Raw genomic sequence first — 21503 nt, forward strand, 5'->3', positions numbered from 1 at the left:
TTTTTACTTCTACAATTATTTGTACTCATTAAATTCTAAATCTGTAAAACTAACATTTCTTGCTTTTATAAGAAAAATTTAGATTATTTTTATGTGGGGTATCTAACTAGTATAGTGATAAATGTATTGTCCACATAAGTTATTTTCTCAGTAAATTTAAATAGTCTATATCAAAATAATCTGTAAAGTTTTAACACATAACTATATAGAAAGGTATTGCTTTCATAGAACACCTGAATTATTATTCCAAAATGTTTTAACACAATTTTATTGAAATATAACAATTTTACGAAGCATTCATATTAACCCATTTGTATCATTTTAAGTTATTAGAAAAACTGAACAAACCAGTATGAAGCAACAAAGGACATACCCCAAAAAATACACATTGCCTGAAATCTAGAGACAGTACTCTGTTTTTACATTAAAAATGCATTTGAAACATACCAAGTGACTTAATAGAATTGATGGAGATGTCTTGTTTAATGACTAAAACAATAGTATGTAAAAGATAAATTTAATTTCAACCATGTTTATTCAAGGAAAATATTATAATGGACTTGAAAATCCACTAAGAAAACTTTAAAAATTCCTAAAAATTATAGTCAAATACAATATGCCCAATATTTTGGTGCCATAGTTCCAAATGTTTTTCATACTCTACTTATCTGAGAATTCTCCGTGTTGTTTGCTATGTTTTATAATGAAGAACATATATGATAGTGATAATTTATTCTAATCACACATGTATGTATATACAAGTATCCATGTAAATAAGAATATTAGAAATTGTAACTTTTATTTCACTGTTCTTTTACAGAGAATAGTTTGAGGCACTTATACAGATCAGAACTGGAACTATGTTTAGACACAGCTGTCCAACATCAGGGTAACTAGTCAGCATTAAACAGATCTAGGGAAAAAAAACCTGCACAAGTGAACAGGTTCTGTTCATTGTAGCATCATTCATGTAAAAAACTTAATTTAGATAACAGGATTTTGATATACATCACATAGAATATTATTCACTTCAAAAAGGAAAGACATTCTAACATTGTATAATGTAGATGAACCTGGAACACGTTTTTCCAGTTAAAACACAAGAAGGCATATGTTAAAAGATTTACCATTTATGTTGACTCTAACAGCATAAGATTCAAAAAAAGCAATGAATAAAATGATAGTTTAGAGGGTAGGAGAAATGGAAAAATCTTAGCTAAAACGTATAATTTTCCTGTAGCTATAGAATTGATAAATTATGGAGAACTGTTGTCCAACAACTTGTCTATAGTTAGTAACATATTGCATACTTGAAATGTGTTATCAGAGCAGATCTTAAGTGTATATTCACACAAACACACACACAGAAATTTAATAGTATCAATGTTAGGTGGCACATTTTAAAATTTAATTTTCAGTGGCTATTATTGTATAAGGTATGTGTGTATCAAAAATCAAATATGACACCTTATGGGTATATATACTAAAAACAATTATTTGCCATGAATTTCACAATAAATCGTAGAATAAAAGTATACACAGCACTATCATTTTAACATTTTATAATTTTGTGTATGAAGTTGCTGTTGGAAGCAAGAATGCATTTGTCTGACGCTGCTTCATGAGGATTTTTGAAAATATTTTTTAGTTGAGTTTTTGTCTTAACACTCTGGTTTTATACATTAGAATAAAGTTATGGGCTATTAAAATCTTTAACTTGAGGAAGGATTTTATTTAAAATTTAACTAAGCTGCTTGGTTGCTTATTCATCTTTCAGACTTTCTGGTTTCCTCATTACATAGTTTTGAAGAGGAAAATATAACCATCCATACAGTGGTAATGTGAATGTTAAATGTAGCACAGTCACATGGTCATTGAGTAGCAATTCTGCCTGTACCAGTTAACTAAATGGTAAATACAACAAGCTTAAATGTTGGGAGCAAGCGTGAGTGAATTTACAGCTCAGAGATTAATCTAGGACTCACAAAACTTGCATATTGAATGCAAAAAATTGCATATTGGAACACTGGTTCAAGTTGTAGTTGCTTTGCATTCAGTTTTCTGTTAGTACACCTTGAAAGGCAATGGAGGTTGGCACAAGTATTTGAGTGCCTTGTCAACTATGGATAGACCAGAATGGAATTCCTGGATCTTGACTTTGGCCTGATGTAGACCAGATTGTTGCAGCCATTTTGGGTGGAACTCAGAGGCTACCACTTAAAGGAAAAAAAAAAAAAAAAGAGCTGAGAGAGAGAAGAAAAGAGTGGATTGAATAATGATGAATGTAAAAGATAGAATGAATTACAGAAAGCAAGTTGTAGTTATTGTGTCAATGTTGTCATTAGGGTAGTCATTGTGGCAATTACTTTAAAACTAGCATTTTTATAGAAATTCCTTAAAATACAAATTAATTACTTGGTTATTATTTCACATTTAAAATTTGCATCCGATATAGGTGAGGCAGAAAATATTTGTAAACATGCAATATTTTTACTTCTCACAAAGTCCTTTGATTAAGAAGTTTCTCACAGAGAACTAGACAAATATAATGGGCACATGATCATTAAATGAAAAAATAATTCATAGATATTATTAGAAGCTTGAATGCACTTTTAGACTTTCTCTAGAAACAGAACAAAGAGAATGCCTTTTGTTATAAATTATTTATTTATTCCCACCCATCCGTTGGGGAAGAAAAAGAATAATGTAGTAAAAAAAAAAAGAGCTTTGTTATCTGGACAGTGAATATAAAGTCACTTTTTGTATGCGTTTTATAAAAACCTATTTTCAAACTACAAAATAAAATGATTTTTAATTATTCATTCTCAATATTTTATGTATACAGGAGTCCCTATTGTACTTGAAAACAATAAAGTGCTTATAGACCATGTATATAATTTGCTGACTATGTCTTATGTAAATCAAATTTTGATTTAGGATAAAATTTTGGTATTTCAGTAAGAATCCATTTAAGACTTCAGCAAGTAATTCGTATTTCTCATACAAGAGGTCAATTCTTAAATTTTTTATATATAATTCTTATTAATGATAAAAGATTATAAAAGTGCAATAAATAGATAATGAAAAGTGAAAAGTATTGAACTGTGATTTTGAAATAGTATATAAATTAGTTTCCCATAGAAATAAAAAATGCATTATTATAACATTAATATTGTTCTCCAATTTATCAAAACATACATCCATATGTTTTATATTACAAAATGCAGAACTAGCTATATGCTTGTATCACTACTGGGAAGTTGAAATAGTATAATTTATACAAAACAGAAAGTTTTAACTTCAAAAGCAAATGCAAATATAATAGATGTGAGATGAATGTATTCATAAACCTTTTCAAAAAAGCTTAAAGACATTTTTCATGAGTAATGGAATTATTCCCCAGTGCAATTTTATGTATGTAACAAGAGACCAACTACTAAAAATTCTACATAATGAATAGCAGCAGGAAAAACCACTTTTAATATGGTTCAATGCTTTTGTAAACGCCTGCATAATGGAGTCAGAGAATCCTCTGAAAGTAAATACACAATGTTCTTTGGCTCTTGGCATGTTTGTTGGCAGAGCAAAAGTAAAGTCTTAGGTGGAAAGCTTCAGAACTTCAGTGTGCTCTCACATCTGTCTGAGGGTGCAAACAACACATGTAGAATTATCATTAGCTCTAACCCCACCAGGATTTGTGATTTTTAATAGCTTTCCATAATTATTTCACAGTTCTTGACAACATGAGCATTTCCATTATAGGCATGTAATGGATGAGTTCCATACTGAGAGAGTGCTCTTATCGGTGTAATGTGAATGGTAGAAAAAGCCCATGAAGAAATCCAGCTTTTAAAGAGGGGAAGATAGATTGGATAAATTTAACCTCATTTAATATTATGCTCAGTCTAGGTAATAGCAAAATATGTAATTTCTTTGATCCTAATTATCATTGCATCCACTTCTGACAGCCAAAGGGAAGGGATGTACAATGCATTATCTGAATGTATACTGATTTTACTCAGTTCTCTTTCAGAAAATGTTTCCTCATTAAAAAAAATAGTATTTCATTTCCTTTGCCATTGTTATGTCTAGACTTGTTATTATCATTATTATTTAAAAGCTGTCATGGTTTCTTTTCCTGTGCAGCTTAAATGTCATTATCAATATTTTACTGTATGATTTGCATGTACAGCCAGGTGATTGTTTAAGAAACTCAGCTATCTTTGTATCAAGTGGTAGCATGAAAAAAGCGCAAGGCTGTTTTAGCTTAAAGAATAATCAATAATTATAATTTTCTGAAGAAATGCATTCTGGGTTTCAAATCATGCTGGTAGTATTTAGCTATAAAATGCCTTCATCTGTGAAATTTGTCATGGAAAACTTTTACTAGTTTATTATCTAGATCTACTTTCGTATGCTGAGTTTGAATTTCTAATGAATTATAGGGAAGGAACCCATTCCACACCTCAGTTCTTGGCTCTATTGTTCTATTATATGGCATACTTACAGAAAGTATTTCATTAACAAACTTCCTAATTTGAGTTACACCTCCGTTATAAAGTGCATAGCCTTTCAGTTTTCAAGTGCTGGTTTGCTTTCAGGAACCTTGGGAGTTCAGAAACCATGTGTTTGATAATATGCCAGTAAATTATGGATGATTTAATGCTTATATCCTCTTACTTCAGAAAGGCAAATAAAATTATAGATCCAGATTTTTCTCCCCCTATTCTTTCCCTTTGCCCTTTCTGTAATTTGCTCTCGCTTTAGGTAGTTCTTTTTACTTCACACAATAGTCTTTATTCACACAATGTTAATAAGTTTCTTAATAGAGGTTATTATAGTAAAACCTGTAGAGTAAGAACTGAAAAGGAAAACTGACTTAGTGTGTATAAACTTTGTAAAACTTGCATCAATAAGTTTACTCTAATGCCTACCTCCTATAATTTTGAAGGTCATCTAAAAGGCCTCCCCTCCTTTTAAATGTGGAGTGCTTTAAACTAGGATTTGAATGACAAATTAGTTCCTTTCCTGTGCAACTTGCTATGATGTGAAACTCAGAACTCACAGCAGAGCCATGGCATAGAAAGCAGAAAAATATGAGAAAATATGGGGAAAATCTATTGCAAAACATCCTTCGTATTAACTAATGAGGCTTTCCTCGGACAGTGACATTGGGATACTGAAAGCTCTTCACAACCATGTGAAATGTTAGAGGAAGTGGAATGCTAGCAAGCTGTGTCAGAATGAATTTGTTCCTGCAATACGCAGAAGATCCAAATGAAACATGGTTTTTATTTTGAGAAAGAGATTGTTGTTGCCTTTTATTTAATCTAAGAAGTAGACTTGCTGTTCTTGTGATTAGATATACTCTGATAATTTCACAATATATCATTCCTAAAATAATGAAATATTCTCCAATCTTTTTTTTTTTTTGCTTTTTTAAAGATGTATTTTTATTTATATGAAAGACAGAGTCTTAGAGAGAGAGGAAAAAACATTCCATCCTCTGGTTCATGCCTCTGATTCTTTCTCAAGATCCTTAACAAGAAACCAGCTCAAAAATGGAATAGGTGGGACTTGAAAGGAGTGTTATTGTTCCACGTGGATGGTTCACAGTCACCAAAACATCAGCCTCAAATGTTGATTTTTAAATTCTTGGATTCCATGTCAATGATTTTGAGGAAAAGCTTTCCGAAAGCGCTCCATACTCACCTTTTCCACACAGAAGACATTTCCTCTGTTCTTGGTACTGATCTTACATATTTATTTCAGTCTAAGTGGATTTGTATTTCCTGAAAAAAAACATTCCAAGTTTTCAGCTAGTTGGTAGTCATTAATCCCATCATTCTTTTCCCATTTGTCCTTGCGGCCGTTATTCAGTTGAATATCTATGCCAATCAGTTATTTCTATTTGTGTTTTTCAAAACTGACTCCATGTGTCATAATCTGCACACTCTTAAAAAGCAAGCTTAGTTCTCCTAGAACATGACCACATTGAGACACACCAATTTAAACCTTTCCTGTAGGACATTTAACCTTCTTGTTGAATACAGAGAATCTGTACAAGATTATGAAAATCTGGCTGATATATTTTGAGAACTAAATCAATGGACATTAAAAAAAAAAACTTTGATATAGTAATGTAAATGGTGACCACCTTTGTGGTACAATATGTTAAGCCCCTACTGTGACACCAACATCCCTAGCAGAGTGCCAATTTCAGTTTCTCCTTCAGGCTCATGCTAATTCCACTCAGGAAACAGTAGAAGGTGAAGGAAATGCTGGTAAGATTGGATGACAGAATGAGCTTTTTTTCATTCATGTTTGGGCTAGCAGGGACTACTGTTGTAACTATCGAAAGAGTAAATCACAGAATGAATGATCTCCATTTCTCTTCTGCATTATTCTTTCTCCCAATTTCTCTTATTCTTCCTTTTAAATAAATAACAATTTAAAAATTATAAGAAATTACTGAGGCCTAGCACAATGGCTCAACCTGCTAATCTTCCCCTTGCAAGTACTTGGATCCCATATTGGGGGCAGCTCATGTTCTTGTCGATCCACTTCCTATCCCTTGCCTGTTTGTGCCTTGGAAATCCATGGGGAAAGGTTCAAGTCCTTGGAACCCTGAAACCGTCTGGGAGATGTGAAAGAATTTCCTTGCTCTTGGCTTTGGATTGGCTTAGCTTCAGCCATTGCAGCCATTTGGGGAATAAACTAGAAGATGGAGGATCTTTCTCTGTTTTTCCTTTTTTCTGTAGATTCACCTTACCAATAAAAATAATAAAATGTATCATTGAAAGAAATTACACAGATGTCTTAACAGTGAATACTATCTAAAATAATGGAATAAAGAAGCTATGAAAATCAATTACTGCATATCCTGATAAGTATACAATGAAAAATGTCAAATATTATGAATCATTATATTTTACCTTAAAATGTGTATAAATATCTTCATGAAAAATTTAGGCCATATTTTTATTTATTAAAAAAAGCATTGAGTTTCTGCCTATAGAGTGTACTGAAATCACATTTTACAAACATTCAAAAAATAAATGAAAGAAAAAGAGTGAAGGAGGGAAAGAGAAATGGAAGGAAAAATGATTTTCTTTTGAGAATTGTGTCTGTTAGGGCTCAGCATGGTAGCCTAGTGGCTAAAGTCCTCAGTTTGTATACCAGGATCCCATATGGGCACCCAGTTCTGATCCTTAATCCTTGCAATCCCACTTTCTATCCAGTTCCAGGCTTGTGGCCTGGGAAAGCAGTCTAGGATGGCTCAAATCCTTGGGACGGCACCCATGTGGGAGACCTGGAAGAGGCTCTGGGCTCCTGGCATCAGATCAATGCACCTCTGGCTGTTGCAGCCACTTGGGGAGTGAATTAGCAGACATAAGCTCTTCCTCTGTTTGTCTCTCCTTCTCTATCTGTCTTACCAGTTAATTTAAATAAACCTAAAAATATAAAAATCTTTTTAAAAGTCTTTAAAAATGTGTCTATTAAATGCAGAATATTTTCTTTTTACTTTAGCAAAAAAAGAAAAAAAATCTTCATAAACATCATCATAAAATGTAATGTGAAATTTTGCCTGAAATGTAAGAAAAGTGTCTGATTGCATAATAGAATGAGCTTCTAGCTCTGATTCTAGCATTGTGTTTGGGAACAAGTTTATGTCTGTGCTGCTCAATTTTCAACCTAGCTCCCTAGTGATGGCCTGGAAAAGCAGTGGAAGATGGCATAAGTGATTCATATACACCTGTTACCCAGCCTGGCTCCAGGGTTTACTCTGTCCAATTCTGAGTAATTGTGTCTATTGAGGAAGTGAACAAATGGATGGAAGGAAAGAATCTCTGTGTCTCTATTAAAAAAGTAAAAACAATATTTTAAAATAAGCACAGCTATGGGCATTTTAAACCTCCATTAGAGGAATTGGTAAGGAGACAATCTTGAAATCTGCAATGAATTAAAAATATTTGTAAAATACAAAAGGTTGATATAGTTTGGAAGTTGTTTCTTAAAACATTTGCTTTCTTGTAACTATTCAGATTCTTCTCCCACCTTTATGCCATGTTGATCCAGGGTTTTGACAGATAAATAGGGTGAAAATTCAGAGACGCAGATAATGAGAATGTTTCAATCTAACATTAAGTTTAACTCTGTTGGAGACTATAGAATGAATGATTCACATTTGCTATATATTTAACTTTGTGAGACTTGTTCAACATCATTGATACACATAAACACTGGATATCATTTACTACAGTAGACAAAATATTTAAAATACAAAAAATTTCAGTATTTTTTCATATTAAAAAGATGAAAGTAAATATTGTATTTTCCATTTGGTGAGTAATGCATCACTCATTTTTTTTACCTTCAAAAGTTAATGCAAAGGGTAATTTTGCTTAACATTTGTCATATTATATTGTCAGTTAGAGGATACTCTTCCTGCATCCGAATGCTCAGCTTCATTGTTCTGAATTCACTACTGATGCAGCAATCGGCTGGTTTTGCCCCTAGTATACAACAGATAATTGTCCCAGAAATTGGGTCTCTGCCCTCCGTATGAATTGCACCAAACTCCAGGCTTTGCAGCTCTCTCAGGCCTTGGTCTGTCTGTGAGGAACAAACTGGGAATGGCAGCATCATCTCAATGCCTCCATCACTATCTGCATTTCCAGGAAATAAAAGCAAAATTAAAAACAGCAAAAGTCAATGCATAGGATGGAAAACTAAAATAGAAGAAGACGACTTCTTTATAATTCACATGACTTTTTTTCCTTGGTATGTCACAGAAAGTTTCTGTAGGAAAGTTTTCACACAGCATTGTCATAGTTGCTTGAATTTCCTTATTCAACTGCGTTACGTTTACACATGTATTTTCTTTTTCTTCTAGCAATGGTTGTTTTGAGCAACCTGGAACCAAATACAACTTATGAAATTAGGGTTGCAGCTGTAAATGGAAAAGGACAAGGGGACTACAGTAAAATAGAACTCTTCCAAACATTGCCAGTTCGTAAGTGATTGTTTTGCTCCCTTTTGCCATTCTCTTCACTTGCTAAATTAATGGGGTTTTAAAGTGTAGGGAGTGGATTTCAACACTTTTTGGAAGTAAATTATGTCTTTTTGAAGAGGTTTTAGAAGATCGCATATCAGATTAATAAAAATTCACTTTGTTTTGGAGAAAGGCAGGAAAAAGAATGATGCGGTGCAACACAGAAATAAAAAGTGCTCTCTGAACACTGCACCCTTTACCTGCTATTCATAGCCTCATTGAGTTGTTGATTGAATTGTTTAGCTTCTGTGAGAGAATGTAATAACATATGACATTCTCCATCCTAAAACTCCTTTCCCCTGCCTACTCTTCCCTCTTTTTCTTGCTCCTTCTTTGTATTTAAAATTTAAGCCTCAATCATCAAAGTAGTCTTAGGCATTAATGATGGCTTTGATCTAGTGACTTTCCATTCTGATGTGAGACTAGCCACATTTTTGGAATGAGATGCAAATTTCCCTATTTTTCTGAAATGTTACCAGGAGACCTACATCCCATCCAACTCATTGTTAGTAAGTGCAGGTACTGCATGGGGTTTTAGGTGGAATTATATAAAAATTTGTAACACTTAAGCTTACTTTTTTTAAAAAACATTAAAGAAACAAAGTGAGAATATCTGGATGTGAATGAAAAAAATTCTGGTTTAAGACCTGAGCATTACTTTACATGTTAAAGCAGACAAATTAGTCATAATAAATTATCCTACACTAATGTGTAAACAATAGTTTACTTCAGTTCACATAAAACCTGTTTCCCTATTGCCAATCCTAACGTATTTTTTCAATCACTAGTTATTATTTGCAAACGGTACAGCTGCAGTACATCTTGACGTCTCATCCTGATTCCTAATTCTCTAATTTATATTCCAAGATGATTCATAGAGATTGCATGAAAATTTAAACAGTAATATAATCTACCTTTGTTAATATTCTCAAAACATTGTATGCTTTATTTCCAGCTTCTATTCAGGCACATTTTGAGCAGCTGGCTGTCCTCATACTTCCTTCCCCAACTGCCACCCCACCAGAAGGGTGTCTTCCCCTAAAACTTCAGTATGTCTTGATGTCTCAGCTCATAAGCCAGTGATCATATGTTCAGGAAGAATCTGGACAGTCCCTCTGAATTCATTTCCTCCTACGTTTAGACATATTTCCCTTCGCTTGTTAATTCCTCTGAAACTTCACGTGAAAATCATCACACTCTTCGTTTTGTCTCTCCATTTTAAATTATAGCACTTGATTTTCTTGGAGTAATATTTCTTGAAATACATTTTAAGCAGTGAACATCTGGAGAGAAGGGACACTGCTTGTTTTAACAGTGAATTTTTAGTTTTGTCTGTAAGGACTATTTTGAAGCTAAAATGAGAAATACATTAAAAAATTTTTTACCCATTAACTCTCCATAATTAATGTTTGTTTATTACTTGGGTAAATTTATACATTATATTGTAATTAAGATGATAAAACTATAAAATTATCCCAATATCTTTGTTAGAATATATGTTTATTTTGAATTTTATTTTATTTCCCAAAGAAATAACAATATTCACTGATTCACAAATTTGGCATAGAATAAGACAACTAGATACTAAAATATTTAATGTACTTGAGAGATTTGCTAATGAAAGTTAGTTTTTCCCTTTTATAACGCTTTATGCCACTGCTAGAAATAATTATTATAACACAACAGAAAATTTGTAGTATGTTCCAAGGTGTAATTCACTTTAGAGATGATATTAAGAGTATGAGTGAGCTATCAAATCCATTTCATTATATTTTAATTTTCACATAATTAGTTTTTATATGAAATTAAGAATTATGCAGGTACTTATAAAAGTTTTAAATAATTCTAAATACATTGCATAATGTCAAATATCTGCATGCTAATTCTATTAATTGCTTTTCCATTCCCTCAATAATGCCTTTGTATATTTCCACATGTCTATACATGAGAAAACTTCATTTTCTCAAAGTACCCACCTACTAAACATTCTAAGTACCATATTAGGGAAACTTGAGAGAAGCAAATTCTCATGTTCTCCAATTTTGAGTCAAAAAACCCTTTTCACAATGTGTGCTTAATTTTTCTATCTTGGACTTCCTCCCTCGGACAGGAGAGCTAAACATTTCTGGAACATTGAAACTGAAGTTTTTCTAGTTTTTATGAGACATCAACTGAAATTGATATTCACAGAAAATTAGAGAAAACAGAGGCAGTGAGATGCCAGTGCATGTCTCAGCACATTTCATTGGTGACACACTGCAGGGGCTCCCATCCTGTGTTGGTAGGCAGTGATGATATTATTCACAAGGGAAATTTGAACACCTCATTAGATCCCTATTCTATGAAAAACACATGGTTACCTCAAAAAGTTTGCAGAAAAGGACTTAAAATTTGTTTGTTGTGGGACAAAAATGTAAAAATTCAGTCTCAGATTTTATATACTATCCATTATTCAGTGAATTTTTGAAGAATTCTCCTATTTTTCCTAAAAACAGTTATATGTAAATGACAACATGAAAAGCAAATATTAAAAGAAAAATGTCAAAAATACAAAATTTATATACTATAAAATTTTCATTGAGTTTTTATTAGAAAAAATTTATAAAAGCAAATTGCAAAGTGTAAGCAAATACAATTTTTCCTGTGTATACAATGCATAAAATTTGATGTGATAATTTTCCATGCTAATTTCTATAAAATATATTTATTTGAACTAATATATCAGTATGTGTTGTTAATAAAAAATAATCCGTTACTCTTATTGAAAACAGTACTGTTTTTACAGTACATATCCATCGCTATGAATAAATTTTGGTTCTGAGATGTCACAATTTGACACAATGCTTACAGACTGATGAACTATGTTGTTACTTTTGATAAACTGAGAAAATGAAGATCTGAGATTTTTATGTTACAACAAAGGGGGAAAATGCATGCAATGACCAGGATAATATCATATATTTAGCTTGCATGATTGTGAATTTATTAAAATGAAGCTTCTCCAGGTATCTCAAAAGTGCACCAAATTAAGAACATTGGTATTGTATATGCAGGTGAACCAAGTCCTCCATCCATACATGGACAGCCAAGCAGTGGGAAGAGCTTTAAACTCAGCATCACCAAACAGGATGATGGAGGGGCTCCCATTTTGGAATACATTGTTAAATACAGAAGTGTAAGTAACTCTTTTCATGTAATACCAGATTTTAGTTTACGTTGTCTTACAGTTTGTATCAAGTCCACAGACTCGTTAGTGCTGAGTGTATATTCAATAGCATCAATGATAAAACGGATTTCCTGTTCCTGAAATTCATCATTATACTTTGTGAAAGTCTGTGTGACTGCTGCTGCCTCTTGCTCCCTCACCATATTGAGGTCCCTGTTCCTGCTGCTGCTTCTTTATTTTTAAACTCTACACTCTGGTCATTGAGATAGTCTTCATGGCTTTCATCTTGTGACTTTTGCTTGGTATGTCGGGAGACACAGCTCTCCCTATTTTGCTGAGATGTTTTGAAGGATATTCCCTTTCCACTTCTGCCTATTGCTAGAGAACTCAGGAATTTTCATCAGTGCTTCTTAGGGAAGGTGAGATTATGAGAAATAACACACTTCAGGTCAGAATCAAATGACTTTATCCTTAATAGTTAAAACCAAAAATGTCTATACTGAACTTGAGAAAGTGTATATCAAGTATGTTTCATTAGCACAATAGTAAAGAGACTGGATGGGTAGTTAGCTAAAGGGGGCTTCTGATAGGTTTTGGGTGTTCCATAACCTCCCTCCTTCCCTTAATACCAATACACCCTCCAGCTTCCTTATTTATTTTCCCCTTTTATTTATTTCACTTTTCCATAGCAGAATAACAGGTAAAGATATCAACTAGGGCCTGGTGTGATAGCCTAGTAGCTAAAGTTCTCGCCTTGCACGTGCCAGGATCCTATGTGGGCACCCGTTCCAGTGATGCAGCCCCGCTTCCTTCTAGCTACCTACTATGACCACTCTGAATTAAAAAGATTAGAACATATATCAACATATACCAAGTAGGAACACAGAGCAATATTAAAAATAACCTATTATTCCTAAAGAATATAGACAAAGGCTAAAAACAATAATCAAATTCCAGGTTTCCTAGATAGGAAATGGGGAAAAGAATATGAACAGGCACTTTTGAAAACGTGAAATTGAAATGGTTGACAGACAAGGAAAAAAGCTCAGGTTCAATAGCCATCAGGGAAATGCAGACAAAACCATAATAGGATTTCACATCAGCCCAATAGAATGTCTGTCATATACAGAAACCAGAAAGAAAAAAAGAAATGCTTTCAAGAACATGGGCAAGGGCCTGGTGCAATAGCCTAGCAGCTAGCATCTTTGCCTTGCACACACCAGGATCCCATGTGGGCACTGGTTCTAATCCTGGCAGCCCTGCTTCCCAGTCAGCTCCCTGCTTGTGACCTGGGAGAGCAATCAAGGATGATCCAAAGTTTTGCACTCACATGCGAGATCCAGAAGAATTTGCAGCTTCTGGCTTTGGATCAGCTCAGATTAAGTCTTTGAGGCTGCTTGGGGAGAGAATCAATGGATGAAAGATCTTTCTCTCTGTCTCTCCTCTCTGTGTATCTGACTTCCCAATAAAAACAAAATAAATCTTAAAAAGAAAAGAATACGGGCAAAAAAAGCCACTGTTGGTGGGAACACAACCTAACGAAATATGGAAGACAATATGGAAACTCCTCAGATATCTGCAAACAGATCTAACGTTCAGCCCGGCTATACTGTTCCTTGAATGCAAACAAAACAAAATCAGCACAGCATTTTTGCCAGTGCATGAAGCAAAATTGTCATCTTTTCATTTTTCAGTCTGAATCGTGTAAGCTAAACGAGCTGAGATGTCTAAGATGTCGGTCATTATTTCGACTGGAAATGGTCAGTTCTTTTCGGTCAGAACACAGCAAAATTCTTATTCTTATTTTTTCTCATAATCAGATGTGGCTAAACATGCACTGTATGGTTCACCTTCAACACCATCTTTAACAACTTTTCCCAGGAAAAGTTATCCATTTGAGAATTGTCTATATGTCTGAGGCATTGCCAGAAGACTGTGGGCAAAGTGTGGTAGATTTCTGTACTGTCCCACCCTAGCTCCATCACAAATTTGTATACAGGTTGCTCTGACAGGGCCTTTCTCAAGCTGGTAAATTATTTTTATTGTTTCAATGCAGATCTTATGTGAGTGTGCTGTAACAATTTAACAAGAGTATACTGGGCACAGGAAAATTTTGCAATCTGTATATTGTTTCTTCACAATATGCCTTGAGGGTCTGAAGATCCTTTACGTTCATGTTTTTAAATCATTGAAAACTGTGGAAAATTGGAATTAACTTTGAAATTGATGGGCATATGACTGCTTATGAAGAACTAAACAATAGTAATAATGTAGAAGAACTTAGTGGAGGAGGGGGGATTTGAGGAGGGGGTAAAGGAATTCCCAGGGCTTACAGAACTGTATCATAAAATAATAATGATAATAAAGAAGTATAAAACAGAAATTAAAACTTAAAATTGGAACAAATATTGTATTAAAATATAAATTACATCCAAAGGCATTTTATTGTTTTAAAATCTTCTTTGACTTATTTCAAGGATATTAAAGGAATCTTTTTAGAGAAGCTGTGTGTGAAACACATGTGGATGCAAAGAAGAACTTAAGCATCATTTCTGTAACATTTATGAAAACAAGTTGATGTAATGGTTGTAAATTTGCTTTTAGATATGGATGAACCTTAAGTTAAAATTTGAAAATGAGCAATTTTACCTTCCGTGCATATGTATCTTCTATTTACCTTTTCTTAATTATCTCTACCTAATGGCAGCTGTGTTTTATTGGCACTTTTCATTTACTCAAGTATCTGTGTTTACTTTCCCAATAAAATAGTGTTTGCCTGGCTGCAATTATTAATCCTTGAAAGTACTGAATGCCATGCGGTCCTTTTAATATCGCATGGAAGTAACTGATTATATTAATACAGAAAGATCCTAAATTGACTGATCACCAATTATTATGGCGCTTGTCTCAGAGTTTAACAGGGGACGTTGTTTCAGTCGTAAGGATTTACTATGACCAGTGTTACCTTCAAATTACAAGAAAAGAATTGCTCACCTCTAATCAAGTCTATTTTATAATTAATCAAAATAGACTGAAACTTTTTCACATCTTGCAAGCAGATTTAAATAGGTGATTGTTTTGGTGGGAATCAAGACTTAGACCTTTCTGTTTAAAACTGCTTTTTGAGAAACAGCCATCGACTGGGAGTCTACCTGTAACAGCTGTCAGCTCTCACTGAGCAGTTTTTCACATCCCAGTGATTTTGCCTTGCTATACATTCCTGTTGACACACTGACTTTATATCACTGGACAGCATGTCTTCTAACTCAGTACACGAACGTGTTCCCCACATTTCTGGACTCACCCCTTCTCCATTTACAGCAGGTTGTCAGTCGCATGCTCTGAAGGTGTATGGGGAAATACCATGCTTTTATAAAATGTAATTTTTATCTGGGAGCTAGTACCAAAACTTGGAAATGAATAATTACCTCCACATTTAAAGCTATGATTTTTCAAGAGCTTTTGGTAGCTAAATATTTATAGTAGCATTTATCTTAATATTGTCCACTTGTTTTGAAATATTTTTCATAATGGTTCTTGATCATCTAGTCTCTGTGTTTGATTCGAAGCCACTTCATCCATTGATTTTTCAAATCACATTCATTTCTCCTAATTTATAGTGCAATATAGTGACATGAAAAATAATTTGATGTATGCAACAACTTTTTTTTCCCCACTGAATAGTAGCTTTTATCAAAAACTGTAATCTAAGAAAATCTGGAAAATAGGAAATATCATTGACATTTTCTCTTGATTTCTTCTTGATTTATGTCTAACGCTGCTGTGCATATAAAGCATGCTTTTCACATTTTGTGAAAATATATGTCATATACTTCTACTGATTTCTGGCTATAATGAGTTCAATAATGAGCACAAATTAAATTGCACTGGGTGACAAACATAACGATATGATAACAGAGAAAGCATGAAACTTCCTGGAGATTATGCACCAGGAAGAACAATTATCCCATGTTACCCTGTAATAGAACATGCAGCTTTGTTCACCTACCCATTAGGAACACAAAATTGATTGAAATAGAACCAGAGTAATAAAAATAGAATTACAATTCTCAGTAGATCCTTCATGAAAATTAACAAGTCTAATGGTAGGATTAAACCATGTATTTGGAATTTAAAGACTAATGTGCTAATGTTATAAAAAGCTTGGAGAAGGGCAGGAGGTCATTTTAACTACAGACTATTTCATATCAACTTTAATTTTATTGTCGATAAAACTTCATATACTTCAGTAAATATTTTTTATATGCATCTGTGACTTTTTCATGATTTTCTCTCTAATTTGGTGGTAGCTATGGGATCGTAATTATCATTTAATGTTAGCACACTAAATGCTTTTTAGGTTCCAAGAAAGACTAAAGAAAATTGGTATCTTTCACTGTATCTCCATCTCTCTGTAAAACTGACTTTCTAATGAAAGTTTTAAAATGTGGCCCAGTGTGGTAGCCTAGCAGCTGAAAGTCCTTGCTTTGCACATGCCAGGATCCCATATGGGTGCCAGTTAAAACCCCAGCAGCCTCACTACCCATCCAGCTCCCTGCCTGTGGCCTGGGAAAGCAGTCGAGGACGGCCCACAGCCTTGGCAAGTTGCACCCACTTGGGAAGTGAATCATCAGACGGAAGATCTTCCTCTCTGATTCTCCTCCTCTCTGTATATCTGACTTTCCAAAATAATTAAAAATAAATCTTAAAAAATAAAAAATAAATAAGGGCTTATTTATTAAAAAATAAAAATGTTAGCTGAAAATTAACTTATGAGGAAGAAATTTTGTAGAGTAGCATCAGTGTTTAGAGTCTACATTTGTTAGCCTTAATTGACTGTCTTAAGCTATTTACAATATGAAGAATCATGTAACATCTCAGTTGCTGTAGAAAATGAAAATATAATTTTGGAAATTACATTAGAATCGGTGGGGAAATTAATCAATAGAGTTTCAGTTGTAGAGAAAATGTGTTTCCTAATTAATAATGCTTAGTTATCGCCTGGAATTTTTAGAGACATTAGTGTTGAAACATTTTAAAACAATGCATAGTAATGGATAAATAATATGAATGTAGACATTTTTATTTGCAGAGAGTAAAAATGATGTTTTTTTAAATTTGTATATTAAAATGATCTATTTGCTGTCTGAGTTAATAACCGTGAAAAAGAATGGATAAATAAAACCACTATAGTTGAATAAATAAAAATAACAATGAACCTAAGTTTGGAAAAATCCTACTTGTGAAATTTTATGGAAATGAAAACATAGAAATTATTAAATAGAATAAAATAGGCTCATTTTCTGTTGTTGCTGGCACTATTCTTTTGGAATTATTATTATTGAGAATTAATGTGCAAGTCTTACATACCAATTAATGTTGTAAAACTATGTGGTCTTAATCATAATTTAACATGTATCTATTTTCACAAAAAGAATTATTGCTTGGGAGAATCTATGCTAAAGCAAAATGAACATTTTTTAGTAGCTGTCCTTCAACATATAATTGACTTATTAATAATAGCCCATTTCAAAAAATCATCTCATTAAGTTACCTAGGGGAACATTTTGCAACTAGATTATCTTAAAATATTCCCTGGGAATTTAAATTCTTTAAATTAGGCACTCTATGAATGCATAATTGAGATTTTGATGCCTAGAGGAATATTTAGGTATTGCTATTCCTATTCCCTAGGAGTAGCAATTATGGAATTAAAATGTCTCCTTTTTTCATATTGAAAGGAAAATGAATTTTATCTAACTTAGAGAATGCTTTAAATGGGTTTTGGTTCCTCTAATCAGCAGTACATCTATCTCAAGTGATTGAGAGTTTTTATTTTTTTAAATTTACCATTAAGAGATTTATCAGTTAATTTGTAAATTAGTATTAATTCAGAAATGTTGTTCTATGTGTTGTAAATGTCATACAAAATACTCAATTCTCAGAAATGATTCCGTTCTGAGTTTTGGATGTTTCTTTTCATGTACTGTATTGTAAATGTTATCAGTGGCAAGGTTACGCAAAGCCATGAATCATTCCATTGTACAAGAATAAATTTTGTCTTGGGATAATTCTGATTTCAGTCATTGATTTATTTCAACTAAATCTCCTCTCAGAGTCACAGCAAAACTCAATCCTATGGATTTCCAACAACAACAACAAAAAATCCCAAAGTACACTGAGAGCTTTACAAATATTCAGAATATACCAATAATTAGGATAATAGCAGAACAGAAACATTCACTCCACCACCTTATACATTCTAGGGCCCACTGTAAGCTTTCCGTTTTCCTTTTTAGATCCCCCCCCCATATATGTTGATACACAGCAAATACATAAAATACGTTGTATCTGTGTGTGCATATATTCAATATATAACATTGAAAGTCAATATATGCATTTTATGTGTGAATATATGTATATATTCTTCTCAAATTGCTTTTGAGTTTACAGATATTTTTTACTATTTGATTTTGTAGTCTACACCAATAGAGTGACTTAAAGTTGTTTGAAATAATTCACCTACACGTGTTTTGTCTACTAGGGGTTATGTATTTTTATAAGGCTTTATAGGGCTTAAAGTGATTCTGTTCAATTTTTGGACACAATGTTCTGAGAAGGACTCCTAACCTCTTTTCATTAGTTAGGACAAATAAAAAAATAAAATGGCACTTGATTTTACCATGCCTGGTAACTGTGACATCACTTTGCCAGGAAGTATCTGGCTGGCTCCAGACTAAGGCAGGCTTGCTTCTTGGGTAGACGTCTCCATTGCATTTTCTCACTCTGTACAAAAGTCGCAGTTTTTCTCTGTGTTGTTTCATAAATTTCAAGATGAGGTTATTGCACAATCCAGTTCACCATTGTGTTCATAGAACTGAGAATTTCTTCAGGGTTCAATTAAGTCAGAATAACTCATTGATGGATGAATGAAGGATGAAGGTATTGGGGAAAATCTTAGCAGTTTAGTACATTCATTATAAAGATTTTAAAATCATATGTAATTTGCTCTTACCATTTCTGTTTGGTGAGTGATTTAGACAGGTTACAACTTTTATTTTTCCCATGGCATTTCCAATACATTTCATAATATTATAAATAATCTGGGGAAGAGATAATTTTGACAAGTCCCTCTAATTGTAAATTTCAAATTGAAAATAATGCAATCTATTGTTATTTTATTTTTTACTTATGTACAAACTTGGAAAACTCCTGGATATTAAGGTTCAAAGTTAATTCTGATCGATGAAAAATTGATGTCTTTATTTTCACAGTGCACATCTTTTAATAACTTTTTAAAAACCATCTTAATGTTGGATTTGTCATCAAAATAATTTTACGTTTTAATTACATTCCCCATGAACACTTTGAAGTTCTTTTATGTCTGTGCTTATTTGGTTAATATAGTTAATGTATTATTTTGAAAATCATCATTTTTTAAGTTACACTGATTTTTTTGTGCTAATTGCGTTTATAATATTCATTTTGTAATGCAGGGCAGATATCCTAAACTTCTCTTTCAGAAAAAATTTAAGCAGGATTTGTAGCCTTAATACATGTGCAATTAATTCTTCTATTTTCAGTGTTTTTTTTTATTGTGAATCATAGTCTTCATGCTAACAAAGACACTAGAAATTTATTTTCGGCATAGTTACATTTTCTCATCAAACAAATCTTTAGTAACCATGTCTGGAAATTGCTTTAAAAATTGTTTTAGACTTCTTCAGTATATTACACATTGGCTTTTATATTTTCTGTTCATATTATTATAAATAAAATTTTATAAAGGAAACACTAAATTTATGTATATGCAATTGAAAATTATGGAGGTAAGTAACTGGCCATCAAATCATAAAGGATTAATTATAGAATCAAGCAAAACAGTATGTATTCTATAGAAAAAATTAGAAATCATAGTGAATTCACTGCTGTGGCAGCATCATTTATACTTATAAACAAAATATGATTTTTAACATTAACAAAAGTCTTTTCCTTTACAAATGCATTTAGTTTTTTTTCTTAAGATTTATTTTTAAAATTTTTATTGGAAAAGCGGATATACAGAGAGGAGAGACAGAGAGGAAGATCTTCCATCCGATGATTCACTCCCCAAGTGAGCGCAACGGCCGATGCTATGCTGGTCCAAAGCCAGGAGCCTCTTTTGGGTCTTCCACGTGGATGCAGGCTCCCAAAGCTTTGGGTGGTCCTCGACTTGTTTCCTGGGCCACAGGCAGGGAGCTGGATGGGAAGTGGAGCAGCCGGGATTAGAACTGGCACCCATATGGGATCCTGGGGCGTGCAAGGCGAGGACTTAACCACTGCGCCACTGCGCCGGGCCCAAATGCATTTAATTTTTAATGACAATTTTTGAATATAGCTGGTAACAAGGATGTATTTCTTTTCCTTTATAGAAAGATAAGGAAGATCAGTGGCTGGAGAAAAAGGTGCAAGGAAATAAAGACCATATAATTCTGGAGCATCTACAGTGGACAATGGGGTATGAAGTTCAAATTACAGCAGCCAATCGATTGGGATATTCTGAACCAACAGTTTATGAATTCAGCATGCCACCCAAGCCAAATATTATTAAAGGTAAGCAAAACTGTATGCTACTTAAAGATAAAGAAAATATCATCTTACAATCTTTATGGATTTTTAATTAAAATCAAAAAATATATTTCATAAACTATGTAAATTCTGAGTTCTCCTCATGTTACTTCATCCCATCTTGTTCAAACGTTCAGTGTTTCTTGTGTAAAGGAATGGGTTAGGCTGTGAATGTGTCAAAATATTTAGCAATTAAAATAATGTGGACAGGTTAAGACTAGAGGAAAGCCAGAAGATAATAAAAACGGATGAAAATCAATATGAAAAGTTACTTTGAGATCAGAAAAACACTTTTGCTAACAAAACAACCTGTGTTAGTCATGTGGAAACTGATGCTCCTTTCCAGTAACCCTTGGCCGAAATTGGAATCAACTTGTTTATCTAGGCCTGACCAAATGATCTGATTATGAAAAAATAAAACTGTTGTACAATGAAACAGAAACACTCAAATTTTAGTTGATTAAGAGCCATAGATACAGCCCAAGATTACACGTAATGTGGCAGAATGTTCTTTTTTGACATTTAACAGTGGTCATATGTCACTGTATTCTAATGGAAGCAATATCTTGGTAGTCCACAAGAGGGTGTTAGATTTTTTTCGGATACATTTCACAGGGATAAAATTCAGTAACTCATCCTGACATAAAAATCGAGTTTAACTTTCTTATTCCGATG

At 33.1% G+C, this 21503-nt stretch overlaps 1 protein-coding gene across 2 annotated transcripts in view; it reads left to right on the top strand.

Moving 5' to 3' along the window:
- NCAM2 (neural cell adhesion molecule 2) overlaps positions 1–21503 on the top strand; it is a 459908-nt gene that overhangs the window by 402645 nt on the left and 35760 nt on the right. For both annotated transcript variants that reach the window (XM_040980862.1, XM_040980863.1), the window contains 3 exons: positions 8897–9016; positions 12109–12230; positions 20633–20813. In XM_040980862.1, coding sequence (XP_040836796.1) covers positions 8897–9016; positions 12109–12230; positions 20633–20813 — 423 coding nt within the window. The remainder of the gene's footprint in view (positions 1–8896; positions 9017–12108; positions 12231–20632; positions 20814–21503) is intronic.

This window comes from Ochotona curzoniae, unplaced genomic scaffold (assembly GCF_017591425.1).
Source record: "Ochotona curzoniae isolate NIBS_2020 unplaced genomic scaffold, NIBS_Ocur_1.0 contig_3498, whole genome shotgun sequence".
NCBI lineage: Eukaryota > Metazoa > Chordata > Mammalia > Lagomorpha > Ochotonidae > Ochotona > Ochotona curzoniae.